Source organism: Catharus ustulatus, chromosome 18 (genome assembly GCF_009819885.2).
Source record: "Catharus ustulatus isolate bCatUst1 chromosome 18, bCatUst1.pri.v2, whole genome shotgun sequence".
In the NCBI taxonomy this organism is placed as follows: Eukaryota; Metazoa; Chordata; class Aves; order Passeriformes; family Turdidae; genus Catharus; species Catharus ustulatus.
The window spans coordinates 13,742,729-13,769,432 of NC_046238.1; the positions used below are offsets into that span (position 1 = coordinate 13,742,729).

Consider the following 26,704-nt stretch of genomic DNA (forward strand, 5'->3'; position numbering starts at 1 on the left):
GGCTGGTTGTGATCTCTGTGTCCCCAAGACTCAAGATGGAAAACTCCCCAGTCAATGCTCAGGAAAGCACCCCCAGAAAGTGGGGAGAGGGTCGTGCCACCCACTGCCACCCTGCTGCCACCAGGGTTCCAGTCACAAGGACAAGGTTCAGCTAGACCCACAGAAACCAGGACCCCACAGGGCTAGGGTAGGCTGGACTTGAGCCTTGCAGTACACAAATACCCTGATACTGACCCAGACAGGACTGAACCCCACTGTGAGTAGCGAGGACAGTGCTGAGCCAGCACCAGGGCAGGGTCTAAAACTGCCCAAGGTTATGAGCCAAAGGATGTGAGAACTTGTGCAATTAATGGGACTTATAATTATAACCCACAGTTATCCCCATTCCCACACTGCTGTTCTCTAGGGAAATGTTCTTCCTGAGATAAGAGTCCTTCCTCATTAAAAAGCAAGTGTTAAACAAGTACCCAGGGAGGCACAGGCTGAGCCCTCCTTAGTGACTCAGCTTTAATCTCAGTAATAAATCCATTGTCAGCAAGACAAAGGTGAGTAAAAAGATCCACAGGGACACAGGAGGAGAAGGGAGCTCAGCACAGGGCTGGGGAAGGGCCGGAAAGTCCTCACAGAGTGATGGGCTGAGGGTGACTTTTATGTTCCTCTGTAGAGGAAAGTCAATGGCAGTCACATCTCTCAGCTCTCCTAGCAGGGGTCTCAGTCAGCCTTTTAAGCTGCAAAAGACCAAAGAGTTACTGAATGAGCCTTATAACCATTGATATTTACTCTATTTAAAAACATTCATTTCTAAAAATGCACAGAAATTCCTGTTAGGCTGTGGCACACAAAGCACAGAGTCCTCCCCAGCAGAGCTGGGGTGCTGGGGATGCACCCAGCAGGGTATTAAAGGATTGGAGTGTAATTCTCCGGCACCTGTGAGGCCAGTGGGGCCTCTCAAGCACACTTGCGGGGTTTTTTTAAACAGGATTACAAAATTGGTCATTTCATGTGTCATATGCTATCCTACAGCAGTAACACACTCTGCACAGAACATGTATTAATTAATTTTTAATTGACTACTCATTAATGCACATAGAAAAAAAGGGGATGGCAGTAGCCACTGGCACCCAGATAGCCCTTCCACAGGAATTTGTTCCTGAATATTATAATAGCAGAGGAAAAAAAACAAAAAAAACAAAACAAACTAGACAGCTTCAGCAGGGCTTTAAGATGGCAGCTTGTAATTGTGAAAGAAAACACTGGCTGCTCCTTGATTCCAAACAGATGAAATGTAAAATGAAATCATTGCTATGTGCAGCTCCCAGAACTGTTTCATGGAGCTTCAGGAGCAGTTGCTTGCTGCTTCCCTGTGGCTGACTATACACCTGTTTTCCAGACCAGTATCCTTCTCCAAATTAGCTTAAAAATGTAAATAAAGTCCTCTATTTCCTGGGAGCTGTGGCATTGCTGTAATCAGGTTGCAGGAAATCAATCTGCTTCTAGAGCTGTAGGCAGGTAAGTGGGTCAGTGCTGGGGCTCTGGGAACTGGGAAGGGCTTTATGAGCTGTGGGGCAGGAGCAGGTCTGGCCCACGTGCTCCAGGCTGGGCTAAGAGGGTTAATGTGAGTCCTGGATGATAATCCCCACAGACAGCATGGGAGTGGACAGGCAGCAGCCAGGTCTGGCTGAGGCTCTCCAGTGATGCTGGACTGGGAGGACTGGGAGAATAGCTGGCAGGGCAGTGCTGGTTTGTTGTGCCCTGGGAAGACAGTTCTCATAAGGCAGGTGCAGCAGGACAAGGAGAAGTGAAAATCCAGAGGGGAATAACATGGGAGAAAATCAGTGTTGGGGCTGCCACCTACCCCTTTTGAATGGCAGTGAGTAACCGAGAGCCTGTGGACCTTAGCCCCATGTGCAGCTCAGGGATGCTCCTAGGATGGGACCAGTGGGAGCTGCAGAGATCTCTGGGCTGCAGGAGCTCTTACTGGGATAACTGGGCTATGGAACCCACAGGGATTGCTGGGGTCTTGCTTGGGAAAGCACAGGGGTGCAGGAGTGCACAGTTTAATAATTAGAATAAGCAGTGCTTGCATAGCTGAGCCCTGTCCATGCTGGAGGGAGGAAAAAGGGAGCCCCAAGCACTGGAAGGAGGTGGTGGGTTGCATCCAGGAGAGAGCAGCCACGTCCTAATTAAATCACTTCTCATGTTCCTAAATTATCCCTCCCCACTCCCCCTGCCACAGCTCTGAAAGCAGCATAGATGAGCTGCAGGGCTCGGGGAGGCTGGCTGTAAGTAATCCTTTCATTATCCTGCCATGCTCCCCTCCTCCTCCTGCAGACAGCCCAAGGATGAGGTAAGCATCACGCAGCATTCCAGGCTGCCAGCAGTGGTGTATCTGCTCCTAGCACCAGCTGGGGAACGGCAGGGCATTAAAAGATGGCACAAAGCAAGGTGGTCTTGTTGTCCCCCGTCCCTGCTCGATGTGCTGGCGGTCAGGCAGACAGGTCCCCAGGTCATTCCAGGAGTGTTTGTGCTGTGTCTCAGCAGTCCCTGCAGCCACAGCTCTTCCCTGTCTCAGCATTTTCCAAGGAGCTGTGTAAGTGAGGGCACAACAGCAGGGCCCCATCCCAGTGGCAGAGGTTCCATTCCAACACCAGATGCATCCACTGCATCTACTTTGGGTGCAAGGAAGGAAATGGCCATCTCCCCACAAGTAACACACCACACAGACACACAACTGCAGCTACTGGCCTTGATGATCTTAGCGTTTTTTTCCAACCTTACAGAGTCTATAAAAGGAGAATAAATCTTCCCCACATGCACAGGAAACATGGAATGAACCAGTGGACTGAAACTGCCGTGAGGGAGATTTAGGCAAGAGACCAGAAACACTTCCTGAGGCAATGACAGCTTGGCCTGAGGTTGTGAAATGTCTGTCAGATGCTGGCAGGAAGGAGCTGCAGCAAGCAGCTCCTCGGGAACCAGGATGGCTGATTTCTCTTTATGCCATACCTCTCTTGCTAGGCTGGAAGCATTCTAGGGCAGCACTGGGGGCTCCAGTCTTTGCTGGGACAAGAGCCAACACACCTCTGGGCACGGCAGCACACTCGATATCCTAAAGAAGATGAAAGTGCTCAAGAAAAATACCTGGAAAACACAAAACCCCTTTTCTGTGTGGGGGGAGCAGCTGGAGGCTCCACTGCCCAGCCCTGCCTCCAAAGTTAGTAGCTGCTACAGCTAGAACTTTGGGATAACCTGTGCAACTCACACCAGAGAAGTTCCATATGGAATCAGGCAGTGAGCTTCCCTGGAGCAGTAATGCTCATTTTCCAGAACAAGGCAGCTGGAGCAGTCCCAGAGTGCTGCGGCAAAACAAGCTGGCAGATCCTTCCAAAAGGTCATAGGGACAAGGACAGTTGAGGCTTCAAAAGGCCACTGAGAAAGTGAGAGCTATTCAGGAATTCTGAAGAAATACCATTAATGGTAATCAATGTGGATTTGTGTAACCTCTGTGCTCTGACTGGGACAGGACTTGAAAAGAGGCAGCAGTGCTGGTACATCCAACTGCTATCTGGCACTTTTGCAAAGGAACAATATGGAATTGACACTTGGATACACACAAAAAAGGCTTAGTACTAGAACTACTGAATCCCTTGTCAACAGGAATTCAGCAAGTCTTTTGGAGAGTTATTCCAAGATTGGTTTCCAACATAGATGGTTTCCAACATCTCACAACCGAGATTAAGGAAAGAGGAGCAGTGATTCCAGCTGGGGAGATCAGCAGGTAAATCGGGAATAACTGGCATTTCAGTATAACAGAACTACAGTCCTCAGAGTAACACCTTACCATGTTAATTCCTCACAACCTTTGGCAGCAGCTGCCAAAGCACAGTAAATCCCTCCAACTTCCCACACAAAGCTCCAGGCCAGCTCCAGCTGCCTGCTCCCTTTTCTCCCGACAGCCTTCCAAGAAGGCAAATCCCACCTGGGCACAGGGCAGGTTTCTGCTCCGTGTCCCTCAGCCACCTCATCAAACCCACAGGACAACGGGATGCTCAAGGTCCCTATCCCAGTGATGCTGCTCGGTATAACACTGCTGGCTCACCTGCTGTGTTTAGGTTCCCAAATGGCTGATAGGCTTATTGAGCCTAAAACCACACAGCTGACTCCAGTGACAAACAAATCCATGTGTTTCAAAACACGGGCAAGTGAATCTTTTCCAGCTGGTAAATAAGGACAGATTTGGAGTGTATTGTTTCATAGGATTTTAGTTTGCATCTCTTCTTTGGAAAACACAAGAAGGGCTAGGGGCAAAGGACATAACAGAAGCAATAAATGGTGAAAAAATATTTTAAAATATAAGTACTTACACTGATTTAAACCAAGCCTCCTAAAGCTTCTGTGTTCAATACACAAAGTTTTCATCTGGAGACTGAGGGGGTTTCTGCATGGTTCTGATGTTTTTAGAGACAGCCCAGCTTTAAAGACTGCAGCCCATATTTACAACATACAAACGCTTTGGACAGACAGTCCTGAGACCAAAGCACAGGTTTGATTTATTAGACATGTAACTGTAAAATGTTTTGCACGTTTATAGGACAGACTCCACTAGGTAAATCACAGAATTATTTTCAAATAAAGAAGATAAACTTTGTAGAATCACAGAATCATTTAGGTTGGAAAAAACCTCTAGGAACATTAACCCAGCACTGCCAACTCACCACTAACCACCACCATGTCGTCCCTTTCAGTCTCAGAGGCTGGAAGAACTAGTTTTGTTTTGGTGAGTAAAATTTTTGCAGAATATAAATAATATATAGACTAGAAAAAAAATCTGTGTTGATTTATGAATCAGAAATTAAATAATTCAAAACATTCATTATAGTAATTTTGAGTCTAAAAAGGGGAAAATTAGAAACAGAGAAATGAAAACATAATATGTTCATAGATACTGGATGATTTTTCTCTCTTAATTCCAAGGTCTGTGTGATCCCAGGTCATAGATGACTCTTGGACAGGCGCGGGTACAAAGCCAGCAGCACATCAGCTTCATGTGAGCTCTCACAGTTTAAGAACAGGAGTGAAAACAATTCTCTGCTCAAAGCCTTTGGCCAAGGCAGCTGCCCTTGGCTATGGAAATGGTTCCAGCAAATTCTAAGTTTAATCCAATGTTTACTGCTATAGTAATTCCAAAAATCTCCCCTGAGAAAAAATATGTGAAACCAAACAGTTGAAGATTTGAAAGAAATCTTGAGTTAGTTCATGTACTTCTCTGCAACTGTCTGAATTACCTCTAGATGATTAAAACTACGTCTTTCACTACCTCATTTACCACAAGCCCAAAGCAGAAAAGCTGCAGAAGCTGCCAGACAGTGAAGCATCTATGTTCTTTGACCTCAGGTTGCCAAGACAGCAAAGAGGGACTGAAAATCCAATCACCATGACAAAGCCAGGGGCTGGTGCTCACACTGCAGCTGTGACTGCCCTGCTCGTTCTCCTGCTGGTGGAGCCTGAAAGCCGAAACTGAGCAGCCAGGGAGCTCCCACAGCCTCCTGGTCCTGGAACCCCTCCGAGGGTCGCTGGAAATCAGAACAAGTTTGTTCATCAAGTGTTCTGTGAGTTTCCAATGGGGCAGGAAAAAAATGAGGGTGTCAACCAGGGCAAAGGAAAAGGAAACCGTGTCCATACCTGAAGACAAGACGGCTGGGGAGAACTGTTGGACTGTAAAAGGAACAGGAGGTGAGGAGGACAGGGGTGGTGACAAGCAGCCACTGCAGCCTTCAAAGGTAAACACAAGGAAGTTGGAGTAAACGAAGTGTATAGCTGGGCTGTTCCTGGTGGCCAGAAGTGACGAGGATTAAGGTTGTTTTCTCTCCTGTGAGCCAAAGAAGCCCACTAAAGACATGAAGGATGTTCAAGGAGGAGGCTATAGCAGGTGGGATGTGTGAGGACTGAGGATTGTAAAGCAGTGGATGGAGTTGGTGTTGAATTTTGCATGAAAAACACCACCCAGGGAGAACGTAGATCTGGCACACAGCATGGGATGTGGCATAGCAGAGAAAAAAAATCACACTCCTTTCTGAGTATGTACCCATCAAAGCAGTGCTGAAAGCAGAGGGATTTGAAGCACAGCTGCAGGGTGAGAACAGGAGTAGGGAGATCTGTGAATCTTCGTCTTGGAGATACGCACAGCTGAGGATGCCCAAAGACAGCTGTGGACAGAGAAAGTGAAACCTGTGGCAGGAAGGTTCAAAAAGGAATCTAAAGGTTGGAAGGCTAGGGATGAATGATGATGTCACAAGAAAGAGCAAAGGACAGGGGCTTGAGCCCAGCACAAGCGAGCCTGGTAACACCAGTGCAGATAAAGGCCCAGGGAGCAGTAATTGGGTGGCATCACATAAGTGCTGTGAATGCAGGGATGTGCTGCTTAAAGTCAGGAACCGAAAGAAAAGAGCAGTAAGAAGGCTGAGACCAATAAGAAAAGAAATATCCAAAGTCACCTGCTGTGACAGCTCCAGCTCGTCTGTAGCTGCATAGGTAATTTGGACCAGCCTAGCTGTTAGATAATAGAAGTAAACAAGTCCCAGGTATGAAAGTGATTGGCTGAATTCAAGCTCAAACAAGGGGACCCCAGCCAATCCCTTTGAACCACGAATCATTGAACCGTATCATTGGCCAGTGAGCCGGGCAGAGCTAAGACCTTTAGCCAATCACGATCGTACGGGAAATTCGAAGCCACTGTACAAGGGGTGAACATAGATAAATCTTGGCTGCTGCTGCATGGTCTCAGTTCACGTTCTTGTTGCTTTCCTGTCTTCAACATCAGCAACAACCATCAAAGGGAGTCCCCAAACATAGGCTGACATAGGTGTATATGAGATTCCCCTAAAATAATTTCAAGCTTTGCCAAGAAAGTAAACACTGGATACAGTTGAAGATATTTCATTATGTTTTTAAAAGATTAATTTATCTTTCCATTAAAATGATGAAAAATACTACTGCTGTCACTCTTCACAATGCAGAGCAAAAGGTTGTGGCCCACTGTGCCTGACAAAGTACCTCCCTGGGCATCACTCCTGCCTGTAGCTCATGTGACTGCACCTGGTGGGAGTGCCCCTTTAGTTTACTCAAAGGTGCTCTGAATTCAGGGTTTAATCCAACATTTAAGCCTGTATTGCCCCAAGTATCTTCCTCTCTGTCAGTATCAATTCTAATTTCAAAAATATTTACAGCTAAACGGATGCATGGCTATGGCCTTGTGATTATACAAAAGATACTACATAATCAAATTCTTTTCTCCATCCATGGATATCAGAGACAGGAAAATTAACTGGAAGGGACCTCAGAGAACTATTCCAGACAAAATAAGCTTAATAAAAAGGTTTATCATCAATAATGAGTAGGAAAGACTGTAGTCTTTTATGGTCAAAACTGCAGATTACTAAAATGCTGTGCCTGCTGCAAGCAGCTACAGGTGGGACTATCTGACATGAATGTACAAAAGGTTTATAATTTCTTCCTAAAAATATTAATTTAAAAATGTGGAGTACTCCAGGGGAGATGACACAAAGGAAAGCTTCTCTGCCCAAGAGGTAAGAGGTGTACTGACCCACCTGCATCTAGGGAAGGAGATGATTCTGGTTACTGAGCACTTCAAAGCAGTCTGCTGGCAAATCCCCTCTGCTGGCCAACATCACATCTCATGTGGTGAACCCTGGGCTGTGGTAGATCCCCGAATTTCCAGCAGAGCAGGCAAGAAAGGGCCCTTAACATGTCCTTGATGTGAAACTTGGATTGCTCCAACATCCAGAGGAATGACATAATTTTCATTAGCGGGAAAGACAAATTGCATGTCCCTTGGTCAAAGAGGGGGGCAGTTCTGTGGTGGTTTAGGGCACGCTGGGAGAGCTGGGGGGGGCTCACCTGGAGAAGAGAAGGATCCAGGGAGAGCTCAGAGCCCCTGACAGGGCCTAAAGGGGCTCCAGGAGAGCTGGAGAGGGACTGGGGACAAGGGATGGAGGGACAGGACACAGGGAATGGCTTCCCACTGCCAGAGGGCAGGGCTGGATGGGATATTGGGAAGGAATTGTTCCCTGTGAGGGTGGGCAGGCCCTGGCACAGGGTGCCCAGAGAAGCTGTGGCTGTCCCTGGATCCCTGGCAGTGCCCAAGGCCAGGTTGGACATTGGGGCTTGGAGCAGCCTGGGACAGTGGAAGGTGTCCCTGCCCTGGCAGGGGTGAAGCAGGATGGGCTTTAAGGTCTCTTCCAGCCCAAGCCATTCAGCGATTCTCGTTGTGCGTTGTGGGCAAGGCCTGCGGCGGCAGAGGCCCACTCGGCCGCCCCGCACGCGCGGCGCCCCTCACTCGCCGCGGTGGCGGGGCTGCGGCCTGAGGGCCCCGCGGGCCCCGCCCCCCCGCCCCGCGGGCCCCGCCCCCCCGCCCCGCGGGCCCCGCCCCCCCGCCCCGCGGGCCCCGCCGCCGTGCCCTGCGCCGCCGCGGCTGCAGGGAGGGCGGGGCTGAGTGCGGGGCGGGGCCGGGCTCTGGCGGGCGGTGCGGGCAGTGCCCCGTGCCCGCCTTTCCCTCCCAGTGTCGCTGTCCCCGCCGTGTCCCCCTTTCCATTCCCTGACCGCCTTTCGCAGCGTGCCCGCCGTTCCCTACTGGGGCCGCTATCGCCACCGTGGCCGCCGTTCTCTCCCCTGGCCCCCTTTCCCACCGTGTTCGCCTTTCCCTCCTGGTGCCGCTATCCTCCCCTGCCCCCCTTTGCCATTTCTGCCGCTTTCTCCGCCGTGCCCGCTTTTCCCCCCGGTGCTGCCATGGCGTGCCCACCCTGCGGGTCCCTGCTCGACTACAAGACCGCCAAGTTCTCGGTGACGCGGAACCGGCGGGTGGGGCTGCTGCACCGGCTGCTGCAGCTGAGCACGCTTGGCTACCTGCTGGGGTAGGGACCTCTCCCCAGCCCTCGGGGCGGCCGGTCCCTGCTGGGGTAGGGACCTCCCCCCAGCCCTCGGGCCCGGCCGCGGGTTCCTCAGAGCCCCCCTGCCCTCCGCAGGTGGGTGCTGCTGCTGCAGAAGGGGTACCAGGAGCGCGACGCGGCCCCGCATGTCGCCGTGGTCACCAAGGTGAAGGGGGCGGCGGCCGCCGAGGCCGCGGGCCGGCGGCTCTGGGACGCTGCGGATCTCACCTGGCCCCCGCAGGTAAGGGCCAGGCCCGGGCGGGGTCAGGGAGGTCACACATACAGTCAGTCACCTTGGCAAGGGGATGCCGCGGGTACCACTGGCCTCCCAAAGCCCTGGCAAGGCCGTTAGTACCTGTTCCACCCATGGTGTCACAGGGCGTCCCCTTGGATCCACCGTTGATGGCGCCTTCTTGCTTCCCAGGGAGAAAATGTGCTTTTCCTGGTGACCCATTTCACTGCCACAATCCAGCAAGCCCAAGGCACCTGCCCCGAGGTGAGTGAATGGACCTGGCCCAGCTTGGCTTCACAGGGGTGGGAGGGACCCAGTGGTCCTGCTGCTCTGTGGAATCCAGTGGAAGACCAGATAAAAGGGAAAAATAGGTTTATATATCCCATGAAACCTGATTCCCCTCATTCTCACTGCTTCGTAGCGCTCCCCAGCGTATCTGCACTTGCTCTGTCATACCTTGATGAGCCAAGATGTGTATCCACATGCTCTACCACAACTGTTTGTGGTGGCCAGGACAGGGGACATGGGGCCTCTCCAGCTCTGAACTCTTTGTGTGGTGGCACTGTATGACCATTCCAGGTTTTCTGCTGCCTTTGAACAAGGGGATGCCTAGACACAGACTCCATGGATATCTGTGTCATGTTTCCCTACGGCAGGAGTAATGTCCATCTTAGTGTTCTATTTTTAGGAGGAATGGAACACAAGGTCTAGATGGTTTTCCAGCCAGCGAGCTGGATACTTAATGGTATAAGTTTTCTGGGCAAAATTTTACCCTTTAAGGCTGCAGTCAGGCCAGCTCCTCTGCTGCACTCTCCCAGGCTGGACCCCGCTCAGCAGATGGGAGCAATTGTCCTTTACGCTGAACCATTGGTGGCACTTTGTACCTAAGCCTAGCACCAGTTGTCCTAAAGGTCCCTTCAGCTCCTGCTGTGGCCAAATGCTGCAGGGGAGGAGAAATGCCAGATTTGGATCAGGGAAAATGGCATCAATGATCCATCTTTAAAATGCTGAGAGATTCTGAAGTCCCAACAGGGGGGAGGACAAGTGCTATAGGGCATTTTGGGGTTCTCACAGGCTGCCACGGGTACATCTAGATGCTAGGTTTGCAGTGTGCAAGCCAAGACACACAGAGCTGAGGATTTCATTCTGTTCCAGGGCTGGGGTGTGTGTGGGTGCCTGTCCCAGCCTACACCCTGTGCTGGTCTCCAAGAGTTCCTCAGTTCCTGGCACTGGGGCTGTAGATAACATTCATATTTGGAAAGCTTTGAATATTTAACAGTGGCAGCTTTTGGCTTTGCAAGGAGTTTGAGCTGTCTTAATGTTCTTGATGACCAGAGTATTTGGTGCTGGCAGATGAGTGTGTCTGTGGCCAGAGGCAGCACCAAATGCAAGCTAAGCTGTTTTAGCAGCTGTACTTGCACTTAAAAGTCTTTGCATCCTTTTATCCCTTTATATTCCAGTGTTTTTGTTCCTTTTTAGAATACCAAGTTCCCTCCTTCCCATGCCTTCTCTTCCTCCCCTAAATAACCCATTCCCTAAACACCTTGTGCAATCCCGAGGTGTTCTCCTGCATCCCATAGTGACTCCAGACCCCTAGGCAGGCTCCACCCAGCCCAAAGATGCTGCTTCTCAGATGCCGTTAGTGGGTTTTACTCCTGAATGAGAGGCTGAGGCTATCCTGGGGCAGCCCAGGGGAAGGCCTCAACAGACCCTCACTTCTGACTCTGTAACTGAGGATTGCCCTCCTGCATTTGGGCCTCTGTGCCCCCCAGAGCTTGGGGAGGTGGGTTTCTGGTGAGCTGAGCTGGTGACTCCTGTCATGGCCTGGAGTAGCTAGGGGAAGTGTTAGTGGTATTTCCCCAACTACCATCATCTCTCTGTGTTTGAATAAGAAGCTTTTACTGCTCCAAGTAGGTCCAGAGTAAGGGTGAAGCTTTCCCTGTCTCTTGTAAAAGTTGTGTTATGATGAATTTAGGATCTACTAAGATCTCTGCCAGGGAATTCTTTATGGTACTTTACAAGATGATTAATGGGCTCAGTCATTAGGGCCCTCCTGAATCCGTCTGTGCTGGTTCCCAGTTTCATATGAAAGATCTGAGGTAGCTCCTGAGGCTTCCTTCACCCACTGAGCAGCAGGACACGAGTGCTCTGGAGAGGAAGGATTGCCCCTTGGACATGCCTTTCTTTTGACTGGCTAGAGGCTGGTGAATGTTCACCTCTAACTGTTTGGGAAGCATTTGGAGAAGCAGGAGCAGCAGTGCAGCAAAGGGGGGGAGTGACAGCATGGCCTCAGGTAGCAGTGACAGCACTTCTCTCTGTCCCTCCCAGAGCCCCTCTGTCCTCGACGGGATGTGCACAGAAGATGCAGATTGTCCCATGGGAAACCCTGTGGTTCATGGCAACGGTACTGGGTGTTTTGCTAAAAAAACAAAATTCTAGAATGGTTTGGGTTAAAAAGGAATTTAAAGCTTATCCTGTTCCACCCCCTGCCATGGGCAGGGAAACCTTCCACTATCCCAGGTTGCTCCAAGTCTTGTCCAGCCTGGCCTTGGACACTTCCAGGATCATGGGGCAGCCACAGCTGGTCTCAGCACCCTGTGCCAGGGCCTCCCCACTCTCATAACCAAGAATGCCTTCCAAGTATCCCACCTAAACCTGCCTCTGGCAGTGGGAAGCCATACCCCCTTGTCCTATCCCTCCAGACCCTTGTACCAAGTCCTTCTCCAGCTCTCTTGGAGCCCCTTTAGGCAGTGGAAGGGTCTCTAAGGTCTCTTTAAAGTCTTCTCCAGGTGATCAACTCTCTCAGCCTGTCTTATATTGTCTTGTTTCTAGGGATAAAAACTGGGAAATGTTTGATGTTCAATGCCACACATTCCACCTGTGAAATCTATGGCTGGTGCCCTGTGGAGAATGACACCCTGGCCAGGTAATCATACACGAGGAGACAGCAGATATTGGGAGCTTTGGCTCCCTCCCTCCATGTTACCAGAAGTCTGACCACACTTGCCCAAGGGGCAGCCAGGCTTAGGGAGACCTCTGGTCAATTAAACTCAGAGGACTTAATCCAAGAGCATTTCTTGCACTGTCCCTTGTAGCCAAAATCCTGGCGTTGCAGGAGAGACTGCAGAGCTTGGGAGATGGGGCCATGGCCACTGTGCAAGACTTGACTTTGTTGGTGGTTGTTTTCTAGGAAACCTCTTCTGGCCGAGGCAGAGCATTTCACTATTTTTATAAAAAATACTGTCCACTTCACCAAATTTAACTTCTCCAGGTAAGTATCATACTTCCTAGCTGGGCTGAGCATGCAGCCTGGTCCAACCTTGGCGCTGAGCCTGTCATGGGGCTGAGAAGCGAAAGCACTCGTGGAGCCAGTGGCACCCAGGGCAGGTGGTGCTGGGGCAGTTAGGGCAGGACAGGTGATGAGGTGAATACTGGTCACTTCAGCTGTGCTGGGTGTGCAGCTCTAAGAGCGGTGGGATGGGGACACCTCAGAGAGGGGGACTGGTGTCCATCTGCCCATGTAGAGCACTGCAGAGAGCTAGACAAGGCCAGCAATTCCCAAGCTCTCATTTGGAAGTGAAACTACTATTTTTGTCTTTTAGGCCTTTCAAAGTGGTTTCACAGAAGGCTACTAGAGAGTGCACTGGCCCCACAGCTCAAGGCACACTGACTGTGCTGCCTTACCATGGCAGGAGACGTGGCATGAACTGTCCCTGCTGTTACTGTCCCTGCAGTGATTAGAGCTGGATACTGGGAAGAAACCAGTGAGCACAAAGAGGTGGAAGGGAAGGTCATTGCACATGCTATAGAGAATAACTCCATGTGAGGTTCCTCTGGGCTAATTTTTCTCCACCCTCTCTCCATCTGAGGCTTTAGGCAAGGCATTGACTAAAGGAGCACTGGTGGGCCGAATGAGAGGGTCCCCTTTGTAGTCCCACAGCTGGGCACTATGATCTCCCACACCCTTGTCCCACCTCTTTCCTGTCTCAGGTGCAACACTTTACAAACCACTGACCCCAGCTATTTCAAGAGCTGCACATATGATCCAGTCTTCAACCCCTCCTGCCCTGTGTTCCGTGTCCGTGACATGGTGGAAGCAGCAGGAAAGAGTTTTGGAGACCTCGCACTCCTGGTACTTTTTTTTTTAATACAACTGTGGAAGGTGACTCAAAATTCCCACAGGATGTGAGGAAAAAGCAGAGGACTGACCTGAAATGCTAAGAGTACAGTAATTTCATGATTGCAAGCCGCACCTGATTATAAGCCGCATCTCTGGGTGTCTGTCGTTTGCAGTGAGGAACAAAGTTGCCAGTTAATAACAGAATCGCAGGATGGCGGGGTTTACTGGCTCGGCTCGGGACCGCCGACGGGGCCAGGTGGCCCAGCTCGGCGCTGCCGCTCAGCGGGGCTACTCAGGGCCAGCCGCTGCTGCCGCCGGGCTCACTCGCCCCAGCCCAGTGCTGCCCCATGGTGGCAGGCAAGCACGGAGCCCCCGGCTCCTGCAGCACCGGTGGGAGGCGGGCATGGAGCCCCCCGCTCCTGCAGCGCCAGTGGGAGGCGGGCACGGAGCCACCCCGTCTCCCTGCCGTGCCACGGGGCCGGCAGGAGGGAGCCCCCTGCCTCCCCCCTGCCCTGCTGGCACAGAGCCCGCCTCCACCCACCGCCCAACAGAGTAACCAATTTGTAACAATCCTGCAATCCCGGGTTTTACTGGCAGGTGCTGGCTCAGCACCTCGGCTTGCACTTCTGGGTTTTGAAATTTCAGAAACTTTTTCACATATTAGCCGCTCCTGAGTGTAAACCGCATTTCTGGGGTGGGATCAAAATTTTAGTCAAAATGGTGCGGCTTATAATCGTGAAATTACTGTATATGTGATCTGAGAATGTCTGACCAGAACTCAGCCAAGCTATTCCCATGCTTCTCCTGGAATAAAATGTGTTTTGCAGGGGGGAAGCATCAGAATTCTTATCGAGTGGAACTGCGACCTGGACCACCCTGCTACCCAGTGCCAGCCACAGTATTCCTTCAGGCTGCAGGACACAATGTACAATTTCAGGTGAAGATGCTGGGACAGCATCCCACACAGGCCTGTGGGATCAGCACATAGCAGTTGTTTGAGAATTCAGTTCTGATGGATGCTCTGAGAGGAGCAGCAGGGACGGGAAGTTTGCCTCTGTCGCTTCACAGATAACCCTGAGCTGGGTGGGAGTGGGGATCAGCTGGAGGACAGGAAGCCCTGCAGAAGGATCTGGACAGACTGGATCCATGGGCCAAGGCCAATGGTGTGAGGTTCAACAAGGTCAAGTGCCAGGCCCTGTCTTGGGGTCAGAACAACACCATGGAATGCTCCAGTCTGGGGACAGAGGGTCTGGAAAGCTGCAGGCAGAAAAGGACCTGAAGGTGAACATGAACCTAGGTGTGCTCAGGTGAGCAAGAAGGCCAAGGGCACCTGATCTGTGCCAGCCCTGATGTGGCAGCACAGGGGACAGTGCCTGTTCCCTGTATGCAAACACTGCTGGGGCACCTCCAGTCCTGGCAGATCTGGTCCCCTCCTGACAAGAGAGACCTGGAGGGGCTGGAGCATGTCCAGGGAAGGGAACAGAGCTGGGAAGGGGCTGGAGCCCCAGGAGCAGCTGAGGGAGCTGGGAAGGGGGCTCAGCCTGGAGAAAAGGAGGCTCAGGGGGGACCTTGTGGCTCTGCACAACTCCTTGACAAGAGGGGACAGCTGGAGGGGTTGGGCTCTGCTCCCAGGTGACAAGGAGCCTTACTGGAGGGAATAGGTTGAAGTTACACTAAGGCAGTGTTTAGATTGGATGTTAGAAAAAATCTTTTCACCGAAAGGTTTGTCCAGCCCTGGTACAGCTGCCCAGGGCATTGGTGGAGCCCCCATGCCTGGAGGGATTTAAAAACTCTGTAGATGTGGCACCTGGGGACATGGGTTAGTGCTGGGTTAATTGGTTGGACTTAATGATCTTAGAGGCCTTTTCCAGTGATTCAGTGATTCCAAGGCAAGGGGGAATGGTAATTCAGGACAAGGCCTGTCAGTACTGGGATGCTGTGGCAGTTCCCATACTTAGTAGTTCTATTGTGTTTGGAGCTGAGCAAGGCGTTTCCTGCTTGAGGGCAAGGACCTGTGACTGTCCCCACCTGAAGTGGGCACACTGAGAGCTGCATGCTCCCAGTGGCCCAGACTGGATGCTGAGGGGATGCTGATGCCTGCTGTTGGTGCCAGTGAGTCATCGCTGTATGTGTATGCCCAGTTCCCAACCTGGAGGACACCCAAGAACTCACAGCAATCCTTTGGCATTGGCATCCCCTTCCCTCCCTGCCTTGCATGGAGCTGCCTTTCTGAGCCATGCCCAATGTCTCCCACAGAACTGCCTCCTACTATTGGGGCTCGCAGCGGCAGCTCTACCGGAACCTGCTGAAGCTCTATGGGATCCACTTTGACATCTCTGTGCACGGCCAGGTACTATGAGCTCCTCAGCCCCAGGGCTGACTCCTCACACCACTGCTCCCACTCTGCCCCTGTGGTTTCTGCTACCATCCCTTCCCCTCACCTGGGTGAGCTCTTTACCTCTTTCCAGAGTTTTCTAAGCAGAGCAGGAGAAAATGGTCTCTCCCATTTGAAGAAAAACCTTTTGGTAATGCCCTGAGGAGGTAGATTTCCCTCTCTGAAGGCTGGGGCTGTGAAGTGTTCAGTAAGCAAGGTGAGCTGGTCTGGGCTTGTGGGTGTCTCTTTCTGCCGATCTTAATGGTGGGAGCGCCCTAACAAAGAGCAATCTGAACTCTACTGACCCTGGGCAATTACAGTAATTTCACGATTACAAGCCGTACCTGACTATAAGCCGCATCTCCGGGTGTCAGCAACATTTCGTTCTTTGTCCATGCACAAGCCACACCTGATTATAAGCCGCTCTGTCATTTGCAGCAAGGACCTGTGTGCAACAAAGTTGCCAAATAGTAACAGAATCGTGGGATGGTGGGGTTTACTGACTCGGCTCGGAGCCACCGACGGGGCCAGGTGGCCCAGCTCGGCACTGCCGCTCGGGGTCAGCCGCCGCTGCTGCCAGGCTCGGTCGCCCCGGCCCAGCGTTGCCCCGCGGCAGCAGGCAGGGATGGAGCCCCCCGTCCACTCCTGCAGTGGCAGGCAGGCACGGAGCCCCTCCGCCCACTCCCGCTCCTGCGGCGCAGGTGGGAGGCGGGCACGGAGCCACCCCGCCTCCCCCAGGCTGCAGGGCCGGCAGGAGGGAGCCCCCGCCTTCCCCCCCGTGCTGCTGGCACAGAGCCCGCCTCCACCCACCATGCAACAGAGTAACCAATTTGTAACAGTCGTGCAATCCTGGGTTTTACTGGCAGGTGCTCGGCTCGGCACCTCGGCTTGCACTTCCAGAGTTAGAAATTTCTGAACTTCTTTCACATATTAGCCGCTCATGAGTGTAAGCTGCATTTCCGGGTTGGGATCAAAATTTTAGTGAAAATGATGCGGCTTATAATCGTGAAATTACTGTAATCCCTTCTTGATTAAAAGTATCCTAAGTGGGAAAAGGTGTGGCATGATCAAGGCTGAACATGCCCCAGCCATTTGCACTGAGAGCTCAAAAACCCCCTATGTCCTTGACTCACCCCCAGCAGTGTGAGTAGGAGGTTAAGGGAGAGTCTGCTCCTCTTCCCTAATCACGTGCAGTGCTGCCTCCAGCTCTGGTGTCCCCAACACCAGAAAGATTTGGAGTCGCCAGAGTAAGCCCTGAGGAGGCCATGGAGATGCTCCAAGGGCTGGAGCCCCTCTGCTCTGGAGCCAGGCTGGGAGAGCTGGGGGTGTTCACCTGGAGAAGAGAAGGATCCAGGGAGAGCTCAGAGCCCCTTCCAGGGCCTAAAGGGGCTCCAGGAGAGCTGGAGAGGGACTGAGGACAAGGGATGGAGGGACAGGACACAAGGAATGGCTTCCCACTGCCAGAGGCAGGGTTATATGGGATATAGTGAAGAAATCCTTCTCTGTGAGGGTGGGGATGCCCTGGCACAGGGGGCCGAGAGCAGCTGTGGCTGTCCCAGGATCCCTGGAAGTATCCAAGGTTAGGTAGGACAGGGCTTGGAGTGGCCTGGGATAGTGGAAGTTTTCCCTGCCCATGGCAGGGGGTGGGATGAGATGAGCTTTAAGGTCTCTTCCAACCCAAATTTTTCCATGTTTCCATGATTGTTGATGCTACTCTGTGTAGCATCACTCACAAACTAAGTGCTTAGCTTTAACAAAGAGGGAGCCTGTGCTGAGAGCCCTTCCCACATGGAGAGATGTCCACAGCTGGTCTTTCATGCTCAGCAGTGCCTTTTGCACCTGAAGAAGGTGAAGCACACAGTGCAGGACACAGTGTACTACTACTAGGCTGAGAGACCAGGTCCAGAAGCTGTGGAGTAGGAGAGAACAACCAGAAGAGAAACCACTAGACTCATTTGTGAAGGAAAGGACACATCAGGGTTGTGTTTGCTGGGATGTGGTTCCATGGGTGGCAGCTGCAGCAAGAGGGTGGTTCCTGCTGTGCCTGTAGGAGCAGGTGGGTCACAGTAACCTCTGCTACTTCCACATCATCAGGCTCCTCAGTCCCTTTTTTAACACCCAAAGGGGGTTGGAGTCAGCACAACAGCAGTTCCTACAAATATACAAAATATCCCTGGATCCTTCCAGCACCTCCTGACTTCGAGAATGCTGCTCCACAAGGCTCAGTCCACAACCTTCTCACCCCTCTGACCACTCTCCACCCTCTCTCTTACCCCTCCACTGCTTCCAGGCTGGGAAGTTCAGCATTGTTCCTACTGCTGTGAGCTTCGGCACCAGCATCGCCTTCTTTGGTGCTGTGAGTACTCCAGATACACTCTTTTCCTTTGATCCATGGTTTGGGATTTGCCACTTCTCAGTTGTTTCCCTGCCTGTCTGGGCACAAGGCTTCCTTAGTGCCAGCTAGCACAGAGGGGAGATGGTCTGGCAGGGTGTTAGCTCAGGTCTCCCTGGACCATTAGTAATGACACTACTGGATTGGGTATGATTGACCCTGAGTGCTGCCAGGGTCACATCTCACAGAGGTCACGTTTTTGTGTGGATCCTGGGACAGAGCATCACTGGGATACTGCTGGCAGGAGAAAGCAGCTCCTCTCTGCTTCTCCTCTGACTCTGAAGGGACCCAGTGTCCTGTCACTGTGGTGGGGCAATCCCTTTCAGAGCCCTTCTGTGGCTCTTCCCTTCCAGCAGAGTAACAGGGAGGTCCCCCACCTGCCCCCCTTTCCTCCCTGACATGCTCATCCCCATCTATATGTGACTGTGAGGGTGCTGGAACAGACCATCCACTGGGGATCCCCAGTCTGGGGATCTTTGACTTGTGCAGCTCCTAGGACTGGTTTGGGTCAGAGAGGAGCCAGTGGAGCTGGCTGGAGGCAGGGCTAGCTCACTGCCTCAACAAATGCCCACAGCTGGCTGCAGGGCTCAGTGGGAGCCAGGATGGAAGACCAGGCATTCCTGTGGGAAGTTTCCCATCTTCAATGTTTGTCTGTCTCCAGGCTACGATGGTCTGTGACCTGGTTCTGCTCTACCTGGATGCAAAGGCTGACCTTTATTGGAAGGAGAAGTTTGAGGAGGTAAGAATAGGGCCACATGGGAGAGAGAAGTTTTGAAGTGAATCATTCTGGATTTAATGATTTTCTGCCCTTTGGTTAAAACTCAGTTCCCAAGATCAGGGAAAAGCCTGGTGGAACAGCTCTTAGTGTCCAACTTTTGGGCTTGGTTGGGGGCTGGGCTTGGTTGCCAGTCTGAACTGGGAGAGGGATCCAGCAGGCAAAGTTGCACCAAGACCTCAGCTACCTCAACATCCATCAAGGGGTCACCATGGGGATTTTACCTGGAAAACTGACCTGGCTCTATGCTTTTTCACCCTCTTCCAAATGGAATCTGTTGGGACTCCGTGTGGGAGAGGCCAGCTCTTCAGCACACATCCTGTTCTGCAGTTCACTGACAAGTTTATGAGACAAGCATGATTCCATTGTGGGAATTCACTGCCCTGATGAATTGGGGAGTCACAGGGAGGCCCCTACAGACCAGGAGAGCTGGCAGCCCTGCCTCAGGTCATCTCCAGCTTTGTCTGACCAAGTCTTTGGAACCTCTGAGGGCTGAGCTCCCCCATCTCCAGGTGAACTGTCCCAAAGCTGCACCATCCTGCGGATGGGTGAGTGGGGCAGAAACTTCCCTAATGCCTGATCTCAAATCCAGAGTGGAGTGGGGGTCCTGGACAGTGAATCTGGTTGCATGGAACCAAGTATAGATGCCGAGGGCCACCTGGGCTGCTTCCATACCTGTTGTATAATGATGTCCCTGTTAATTTTGCAGGCAAGACCCCCTAAAGGTAAGCCTGAGGCCACAACTTAGGGACATCAGGAATGCTCCACCACAACGACCCTTCCCTCCAGAGCCACCTTCAGGAGGATATGATGGAGACATAGCTGCAGCCTCGGTGGAGGTGGGCCAGTCCTGGCCCATGTGGGCACTGCTGTGGTTAGGATCTGCCTTTCCTAGAGAAGCACTGGCAGCAGTTCTTGGCTCTTGGAGCGCAAAGCCATACTAGGGGCAGCTCCCAGTACTGACAGCCAGTGCCAGAGCAGAGCTGCCTGCACAGCTGCCCCAGATCCAGAGTGTGCTGGGGAACTGCTGGTCCTGCTTGGAACAAGAGGCTTAAAACATTTTGCATTTCTCCACGTTCCAATGGTCATGGGGTCTTGATTTCCCTTGAAAAACAGGGATGCAATGGAATAAAGCTGTTCTGGAAGTGGGAGGAGACTCTGCTCTGTCTCTAGCTCTGGAGGGACTGTAGGATTGTGGAATGCTGGTCTTGCACCCCATGGCACCTTGCATGCTTCCAGCTGGGATGGCTTCATGAGGGCCACCTGGATTCTCAGAAGCTCCCTGGAAGCTCAGAGAGGGTTTAGGAGTTGAGCTTAAGGTTCCAGCCCTGGACTGGTATTTCCTAGGGGTGTGCAATGGCTCCTGCACCCTGGTTCCTGCCTCCTGCCAGGGCTGATGCTCAGCAAGGATAGGCGCAGCCCTGGGGTGAGCTGGAATGTTTCAGAGGTGCTGACCCCTCACTCCCACTGTTCCCAGCCTGTGTTGGCTGGTGCAAGGCAGGGATTATTAGCTGGGCTTCTGCTGGGTTCTGCCTGGGTTCTGCTCTGGGGGTTCCACAAAGCTCAGAAACAGTGTCTGGGTTCAAGCACTGTTTAATGCCAGGACCAACTGTGTGAGGTGGAGGGGTCCTGCAGCATCATCCCATCTCAGCTGCCTGTCACCCTGTGCCCCCCAGCTCCAGCTGGCCCCTCCCACCCTCCTGCAGCTGCCGCAGGTGGAACTGTGCTGCCAGCTGCTTGGTCATGGTCCTCAGTGCCAGGAAGGCAGCCACGATCTCAAGGAGGAGGAAGGCCAGGAACAAGCTGTGCATGGGCACCTCCAGTGGCAGGTGGATGACCTGGCTGTCCATCAGCAGGAAGAGCAGGAGAGGCAGCTGGATCAGGAAGGAGAGGAGCAGGAACCCAGCCAGCTCGGGCACCTGCAGGATCAGAACCTGCTGAGACAGGGCAAGGAAGCAGTGGTGGGCTGGGGGGGGGAACTTCTGTGGCCCTGGAGGTTTCTGCATCATACTCTGCAGGCCTTGGCACCAGGCATGTCCCTGCCTTATGGAGGTGTGGTCAGGTGCTGTCAAACTCTCACCAGTGCTGAAGGGGAGAAATACAGCAGGAGGGCAAGTGGGTCCCCCTCATTCCCCCTGTCCAAGTCAGGCCTGCACCCACGATTCTCTGCTGGGACAGCTCCAGGTAGAACTCCAGAGGAAGGACAGTGATGGGCACTTGGGTCCTAAGTGAGGGGACATCCAGCTTCCCCAGCTGGACTGGACCTCACTGAGCACAGGGGGGCTTTGTGGCCAGGGCAGAGGGTATTACCTTCTCCTGGAGGTTTCCCAGGTAGCCTAGGTAGAGGCGGGAGCCCTCAGCGAGTGAGAGGATGAGGAAGGCTGTGACCAGCAGGAACTGGTAGTGCCAAGGCAGCAGGTGGTACTGTAATGGGGGCACAGCCTTGTCCCAGTCTAGCTGTCCATGCCTAATTTCCATTTCCCCGTGCACCATTCCCTGCTCTTGATGCCCAGCTCCCTGTACCCTCCTCCCCATACCCAGCTCACCATGCTGGTGCCCAGCTCTGCCTACTCTTGCCCCCCATTTTAACCATTCCTGCCCGGAAAGTTCATGATTTCCATCTCTAGCAGACAGAGATGAGTAATCTTTTCTCATGGGGGGTCAGGGCATTTTGGGAATCCATTAATTCTGAAGAGGCTTCTCTGTTCCCTGCCCACTTTGTCCCACACCCAAGCCAGGGAGACTTGGTAGGAGCAGCTCTCCCCATCCCTGTGTGCCCCATGGGAGGGTACCTTCAGGTGCAGCATAATCCCCTCAGCCAGGCACCAGACTGGGAAGTAGTAAACGTTGAAGTAGAGCATCACCTGGAGAGGCAGGCTAGACAGCATCTCGTGAGCTAGGCAGGAGAGGCAGGGATGGGAAGGCTGCTCACCAGCTCTGGGCTCCCCCTGCCCAGAGGGACCCCCCCCTCAGCTTGCAGAAGGGAGCAACTGACCCTGGGTCCCACAAGCAGCTGATTGCAGAAAATGTTCTTATTTTTGCTCCCCTCCTTGGTGGGTGGGTTCAGGGACCCTTAGGGTGCTGCTGCATCAGAGGCACCTGGGTGCTTTGGTGCTGTGCTGAGCAGAGTCACAGTGAAGCTCCTGTTCCCAAGCCCCTCCGCAGAGCCCTTCTGCCCATACCTGGCTGGTAGGAGTGGGCAGTGCCGCTATCCCACGTCTTGTTGTTGATGAAGAGGGAGCTGCTGAAGGCCACCAAGCCCCGGCGCAGGCTGGGAGGCAGCGGGGTGAGCGCAGCCATGGACAGCAGCTGAGCCCTGCTCACCCCAGCCCCGTTCCACCAGGATTAGCCAGGAAGGAATCAACGAGATTACAGGCCAGGGTAATGCGCAGGGCCACACAGCCATTGGCTCCCTGGGGACAGGGTTGCTGAGCTGGAAGGGGAAGAATTCCCACCTGGGAACACCAAGCCCACGCAGGAATCACAAGGTGGAGTTGCAAGGAAATCACAAGTAACAGAGCATCTCCCCTCAGCAGCATCTTTTAGGGGGTGATGGCAGGTTGTACCTGTGGCCATGACTTGCAGCAGCTGCACCCTCTCCCAGCACAAATATTACTCAAACACCCCTGAAAGATGACGATGCCTCATGAGACGATGGTGCTCTTCATCTGAAATGCTTCTTCAAGGCCTCAAGGTTCATGGAGCATTTACCCATCACTGTGAGTTCCCCAAGCTCCACCCAGGCTCAGGGGTGCTGGGGAGGGCAGTGGGGGATGATGTGCCAGGGGGTAGTTGAGCCAGAGGTGAATGGCAGGGAAAGGTTCTTCAGGAACTTCAAGTTTAAAATCCCAGAATTATTGAGGTGGGAAAAGCCCTCTAAGATCATCAGGTTAAATCATTAACCCAGCACTGCTAGGACCACCAGTGTCCCCGAGTGCTACGTCAATATCTTTTTTAACACTTCCAGGGATGGGGACTCCAGTACTGCCCTGGGCAGCTTGTGTAAGAGCTGGACAAACCTCTCCAGGAAGAAATATTCCCTAATATCCAACCTGAGCCTCCCCTGGCCCAGCCTGAGGCCGTTCCCTCTCCTCCTGTCCCTGTTCCCTGGGAGCAGAGCCCGACCCCTCCGGCTGTCCCCTCCTGGCAGGGAGTTGTGCAGAGCCACAAGGTCCCCCCTGAGCCTCCTTTTCTCCAGGCTGAGCCCCTTTCCAGCTCCCTCAGCCTCTCCTGGGGCTTCAGCTCCTTCCTCAGAACTGTTGCCTTCTCTGGACACACTCTGCAAGTCTCAGTCAATTTTACCCAACAGATCTGGTCTCACCTCATGATCTTCAGCCTCCAACTCACCCCATAGGTGATGCACCATAAGGTGCATCAGAGAAGCTGCCTCAAATACTGGGAGCAAGTGCTATAAATGGGGTCTTTAAGGGCCAGAAACTTTCAAGGAACACAAGAAACCAAAGAAAGATAATTCTTTTCCTGGATAAAGCTAAAGAAATTCCAGAGCTCACTGCCATATACTGACAAAAAAACAAATCATCTGGGGCTGAAAGCATAGTTAGTCCAACTGGCTGAAGTTGTAGGATCACAGAATCATTTGGGTTGGAAGAGACCTCAAAGTTAATCTCATCCTACCCCCTGCAATGGGCACAAACACCTTCCACTAGACCAGGTTGCTCCAAGCCCTGTCCAGTCTGGCCTTGGACACTTCCAGGGATCCAGGGACAGCCACAGCTTCTCTGGGCACCCTGTGCCAGGCCCTCCCTACCCTCACAGGGAAGAATTTATTCACTATAGCCCATCTTCTCAATATCCCAACCTGCCCCTGTCCTGTCCCTCCATCCCTTGTCCCCAGTCCCTCTCCAGCTCTCCTGGAGCCCCTTTAGGCCCTGGCAGGGGCTCTGAGCTCTCCCTGGATCCTTCTCTTTTCCAGGTGAGTCCCCCCTAGCTCTCCCAGCCTGGCTCCAGGGCAGAGGGGCTCCAGTCCTCAGAGCATCTTTGTGGCCTCCTCTGGGCTCTCTCCAGCAGCTCCAGGTCCTTCTTGTGCTGGGTCCCAGGGCTGGATGCAGTTCTTCAAGCGGGGTCTCACCTGCATGGGGCAGAGGCAAAGCCTCAGCTGTCCCCCAAGCCCTGCCAGCACAGAGCTGATACATGGGAAGGGTGACAGGCATAGCCCAGAATCTGAGGAGCTGGTGGAGACCTCGGGATCTGGGGGCATCGAGTCTGCGTGGCCAGGCAAGGTAAAGCAACCAAGATGATACCTGGGCAGTCTGGTGAAGATAACTGAGATGGGGCAGTGCAGTTGGGGGTCACTGCATGTGTCCCAGCTGGACTGTCATTCCTCATGGCAACAGGCAGTTTCTTAAGGGATGGAAACTTCCTGTACTGGCATGAGAGGTTGCAAGATGTGCCTGGAAAGGTGGCAGAGAACACAACCCAGCCTTGTCCAGGTCTAGGACAGACATGCCCCTGGGAAGCATTCACCAAGGCACTGGATAAGGGGTCCCAAGTTCAACACCACCCCCCACCTGGGCAGAAGAGCAATATCCATCTGAGCCAGCAGCCCTGCACATGACCTGGCACACATCCCAAGGACAGCTACAGTGGTGACTGGGATTTCTTATGTCACAGGTGATATTGTCAGCCCTGGCTGAAACAACTCCTCTGTAAAAAGCAGGGGATGGGACTTGTTACCCCCACTGCAGCTATAGACTGGGGCAGAAGGTCCTTCCTCAGCCCCTGAATGGACTTCAGCACTGTGAACATGGGGGTGATGCCCATTTTATGCAGCTCGTGCCCACTGCCGGATGAGGCCCCATCAGAGGCAAAGGAGGTCAAAAAGAATCTTCCTGAAAAACAAAGCACTCTGCCAGTAAGTCCCCAATGTAGCAAAGTTGTGCTGGGGGAGCTGCCAGTCTCACCCAGCATGGAGAATATGACAGAGAGCTTGGGGAAAACACACAGTTCCAGGGAATGCCACCCTGTGGTATCCCAGAGTCCCCTGGCACTCCAGCTGGGTCCCCTGGGGAGCTGCCAAAGCTAAGTCCAACTATCCCACCAGCAGGACACTGGACACAAAGCCAGATCTTTGTGGGTAGTGGGCCAAGGTGAGGCAGCACCTGGGCAGCTGCCTCCACCTGGGCAGTGCCCACAGCCCTAGGCCACTCTAGAAGAGCCCTGCCTGGGGCACCAGGATCTGAGCAGCCCCAGCCACTCCTGCCCTCAGAGGAGGACCTGGGGACAGGAACATTGACATTTGTCTTTTGGAACCAAAGATGAGATTGGCAAGTTCCCATCGCTTTGTGGATCCAGCAGACCCGCAATGGTCCCTGTTCATCACAGTGCGCTGGAGTGCGCACATCCTGCTACCATCCCTCCTGGTCATTCCATCTGGGAAAAACTTTGCAGTGAAAGCAGGAGAGACCAACCAGAGATGTGATAGACACTGTGCATTTCTACCCAGCTGAGATTTGAAAGACTGGAAATCTGGGTGAGCTGGACAGAGGTGGGAAGTCTCCAGAGAAGAGATATCTGAACAACTCGGCCAACATGCAGAGGTGACCCAAGGTCTTGGAAGGAATCAGAAATGACCCAGACCCCAAGAATAGTATTGCTTTAATTCAGAGGGGGTGAATCAAATTAAAAATATAAATCCTCTTGTTTGGAACTCAGGGTAAAACACTGATTGCTGGAGAAGGACTCACCCCCAGAAAAAAGCACTGGAGTCTCTCCAAGGGGGACCCTCAACCCCCACTCTGCTGGGCTGATGGACACCGGGCTGTGGCTGGCCAGGTCCACTCCTGAGCTGGAGACATGGCTCATCTTCAGCATGGGGCAGGAAACAGGACAGCAGAGCACTGGCATGGTGGGTTGGGAAATGCAGCCTTGTCACTATGCTGGACAAGTGCCAGAGAATGGACAGTCAGAAATGCTCCCCCACCTACTTTTCCTTGAATAACACCCTAGCAACAGCACTGATCCCATGATAGCATTAAGGAGAGATATCCCAAGTCTGGCTGGAAGGGTGGCCACCCAACCCAGGGCTGCAGCTGAGCCATCACAGCTCTAAGGTACCTTTACTAAGCACTCCAGGAACAGGCCAAAAGCTACCAGTGCCCTAGCCAAAACTGAGCCCTGGGAAACAGGGAACACACCCCAGCCCCTGGACTGCTCCAGGACAGGAGATGCTGGGATGGGGATTGATGAGCTCCAGAGCTCTCAGCATGGACAGGGACCCACCTCTGCTGGTAGGGCTGCACAGGACCAGCCTGCACAACACAAGCACCAGCTGCACAGAGATCACCCAGTGTAACCCCATCTCCTGGCCCACCCAGATGCCCTCTGGGGTGGGTGGGCACAGAGAGAGCTGTGGCAAATGCTGCAGCCATGCAGGAAGGGAGCAGATGTCAGGCTCCACAGGGATGCACATTGGAGCTCTGCAGGAAGCGAAGAGAATTTGGAAAGGAGCATCATGCATGAAAGCACAAGAGCAACCAAAGGCACTCGTGCTGCTTATGGGGGTGAGGGACATGCATGGGGCAGACCCACCCGGGGACCCTCAGCCCAATGGCAGCATCTGGAGCCATACGGCACCCATGCCCACTGCCAGTGCCAAACCCCACACTCTCTGTGGGCTGCATTTCCAGCATTCCATAGCAATTGCAACAGCAGAGCCCCAGCCCAGCAGGCACAGGGGCAGAGGAGCTGTGGGAGATCCTCCTGGGAAGGTCAGTGCACAATGCCAGGTTCATCCAGGTCTCAAGGCTGCTGTCCCATCTCCCCATGGCAAGTGCAGCATCAGGAAGGCTCAGCCATCCGCAGTGTTAGGAGCCTTTCCCTGTCAGCCAGGACATGTCTCCAGTTCTA

General features: G+C 53.0%; 4 protein-coding genes across 13 annotated transcripts in view; 1 reads left to right on the plus strand and 3 right to left on the minus strand.

Moving 5' to 3' along the window:
* Positions 1–91: 91 nt before the first annotated feature.
* LOC117004617 lies at positions 92–7,964 on the minus strand. Its single transcript, XM_033075528.2, has 2 exons — positions 6,086–7,964; positions 92–5,772 (listed from the first exon to the last, which is right to left on the minus strand). Exons 1-2 carry the CDS (start codon positions 6,651–6,653, stop codon positions 5,288–5,290), a joined length of 1,053 nt encoding a protein of 350 aa, XP_032931419.1. The 5' UTR covers positions 6,654–7,964; the 3' UTR covers positions 92–5,287.
* A 565-nt stretch (positions 7,965–8,529) lies between these two features.
* Positions 8,530–26,283, plus strand: P2RX6 (purinergic receptor P2X 6). 7 transcript variants are annotated; one of them, XR_006163087.1, is made up of 12 exons: positions 8,530–8,930; positions 9,042–9,186; positions 9,370–9,441; positions 11,506–11,581; positions 12,010–12,103; positions 12,368–12,448; positions 13,168–13,309; positions 14,125–14,234; positions 15,554–15,647; positions 17,962–18,027; positions 18,725–19,386; positions 19,548–19,987. XR_006163087.1 is itself a non-coding variant. In XM_033075527.2 (12 exons), the coding sequence occupies exons 1-12, from the start codon at positions 8,806–8,808 to the stop codon at positions 19,584–19,586; spliced, it is 1,122 nt and encodes a 373-aa protein (XP_032931418.1). In that variant the 5' UTR covers positions 8,530–8,805; the 3' UTR covers positions 19,587–19,987. The 7 variants fall into 7 exon arrangements, 4 of the variants coding, with proteins under 4 accessions (XP_032931418.1, XP_042635755.1, XP_042635754.1 ...); XM_033075527.2 differs by having other exon boundaries at positions 18,725–18,802; XR_006163089.1 differs by lacking the exons at positions 17,962–18,027; positions 18,725–19,386 and adding an exon at positions 15,766–15,888.
* LOC117004619 (transmembrane protein 17A-like) lies at positions 20,442–22,950 on the minus strand. Of its 2 annotated transcripts, XM_033075531.1 has the most exons (3): positions 21,631–22,950; positions 21,149–21,262; positions 20,442–20,757 (listed from the first exon to the last, which is right to left on the minus strand). In XM_033075531.1, exons 1-3 carry the CDS (start codon positions 21,724–21,726, stop codon positions 20,497–20,499), a joined length of 471 nt encoding a protein of 156 aa, XP_032931422.1. In that variant the 5' UTR covers positions 21,727–22,950; the 3' UTR covers positions 20,442–20,496. The 2 variants fall into 2 exon arrangements, with proteins under 2 accessions (XP_032931422.1, XP_032931421.1); XM_033075530.1 differs by having other exon boundaries at positions 21,149–22,950.
* The window catches only part of AIFM3 (apoptosis inducing factor mitochondria associated 3), a 57,520-nt gene continuing 56,252 nt past the window's right edge, over positions 25,437–26,704 (minus strand). For all 3 annotated transcript variants that reach the window (XM_033075525.1, XM_033075524.1, XM_033075523.2), the window contains one exon: positions 25,437–26,701. In XM_033075525.1, coding sequence (XP_032931416.1) covers positions 26,662–26,701 — 40 coding nt within the window. In that variant the 3' untranslated portion in view covers positions 25,437–26,661. The remainder of the gene's footprint in view (positions 26,702–26,704) is intronic.

Excerpts from the sequence above, each read along its gene's own strand:
- LOC117004617 (XM_033075528.2), bottom strand. The coding sequence starts at position 6,653 with ATGATTCGTGGTTCAAAGGGATTGGCTGGGGTCCCCTTGTTTGAGCTT. Across the intron at positions 5,773-6,085 it reads TTTCAGCACTGCTTTGATGG|GCTGCAGTGGCTGCTTGTCA; the intron begins GTACATACTCAG and ends TTACCTTTGAAG.
- P2RX6 (XM_033075527.2), top strand. The coding sequence starts at position 8,806 with ATGGCGTGCCCACCCTGCGGGTCCCTGCTCGACTACAAGACCGCCAAG. Across the intron at positions 9,187-9,369 it reads ATCTCACCTGGCCCCCGCAG|GGAGAAAATGTGCTTTTCCT; the intron begins GTAAGGGCCAGG and ends CTTGCTTCCCAG. Across the intron at positions 14,235-15,553 it reads GACACAATGTACAATTTCAG|AACTGCCTCCTACTATTGGG; the intron begins GTGAAGATGCTG and ends TGTCTCCCACAG.
- LOC117004619 (XM_033075530.1), bottom strand. The coding sequence starts at position 21,493 with ATGAGAAAAGATTACTCATCTCTGTCTGCTAGAGATGGAAATCATGAA. Across the intron at positions 20,758-21,148 it reads TGGGAAACCTCCAGGAGAAG|GTGCCCGAGCTGGCTGGGTT; the intron begins GTAATACCCTCT and ends CTGATCCTGCAG.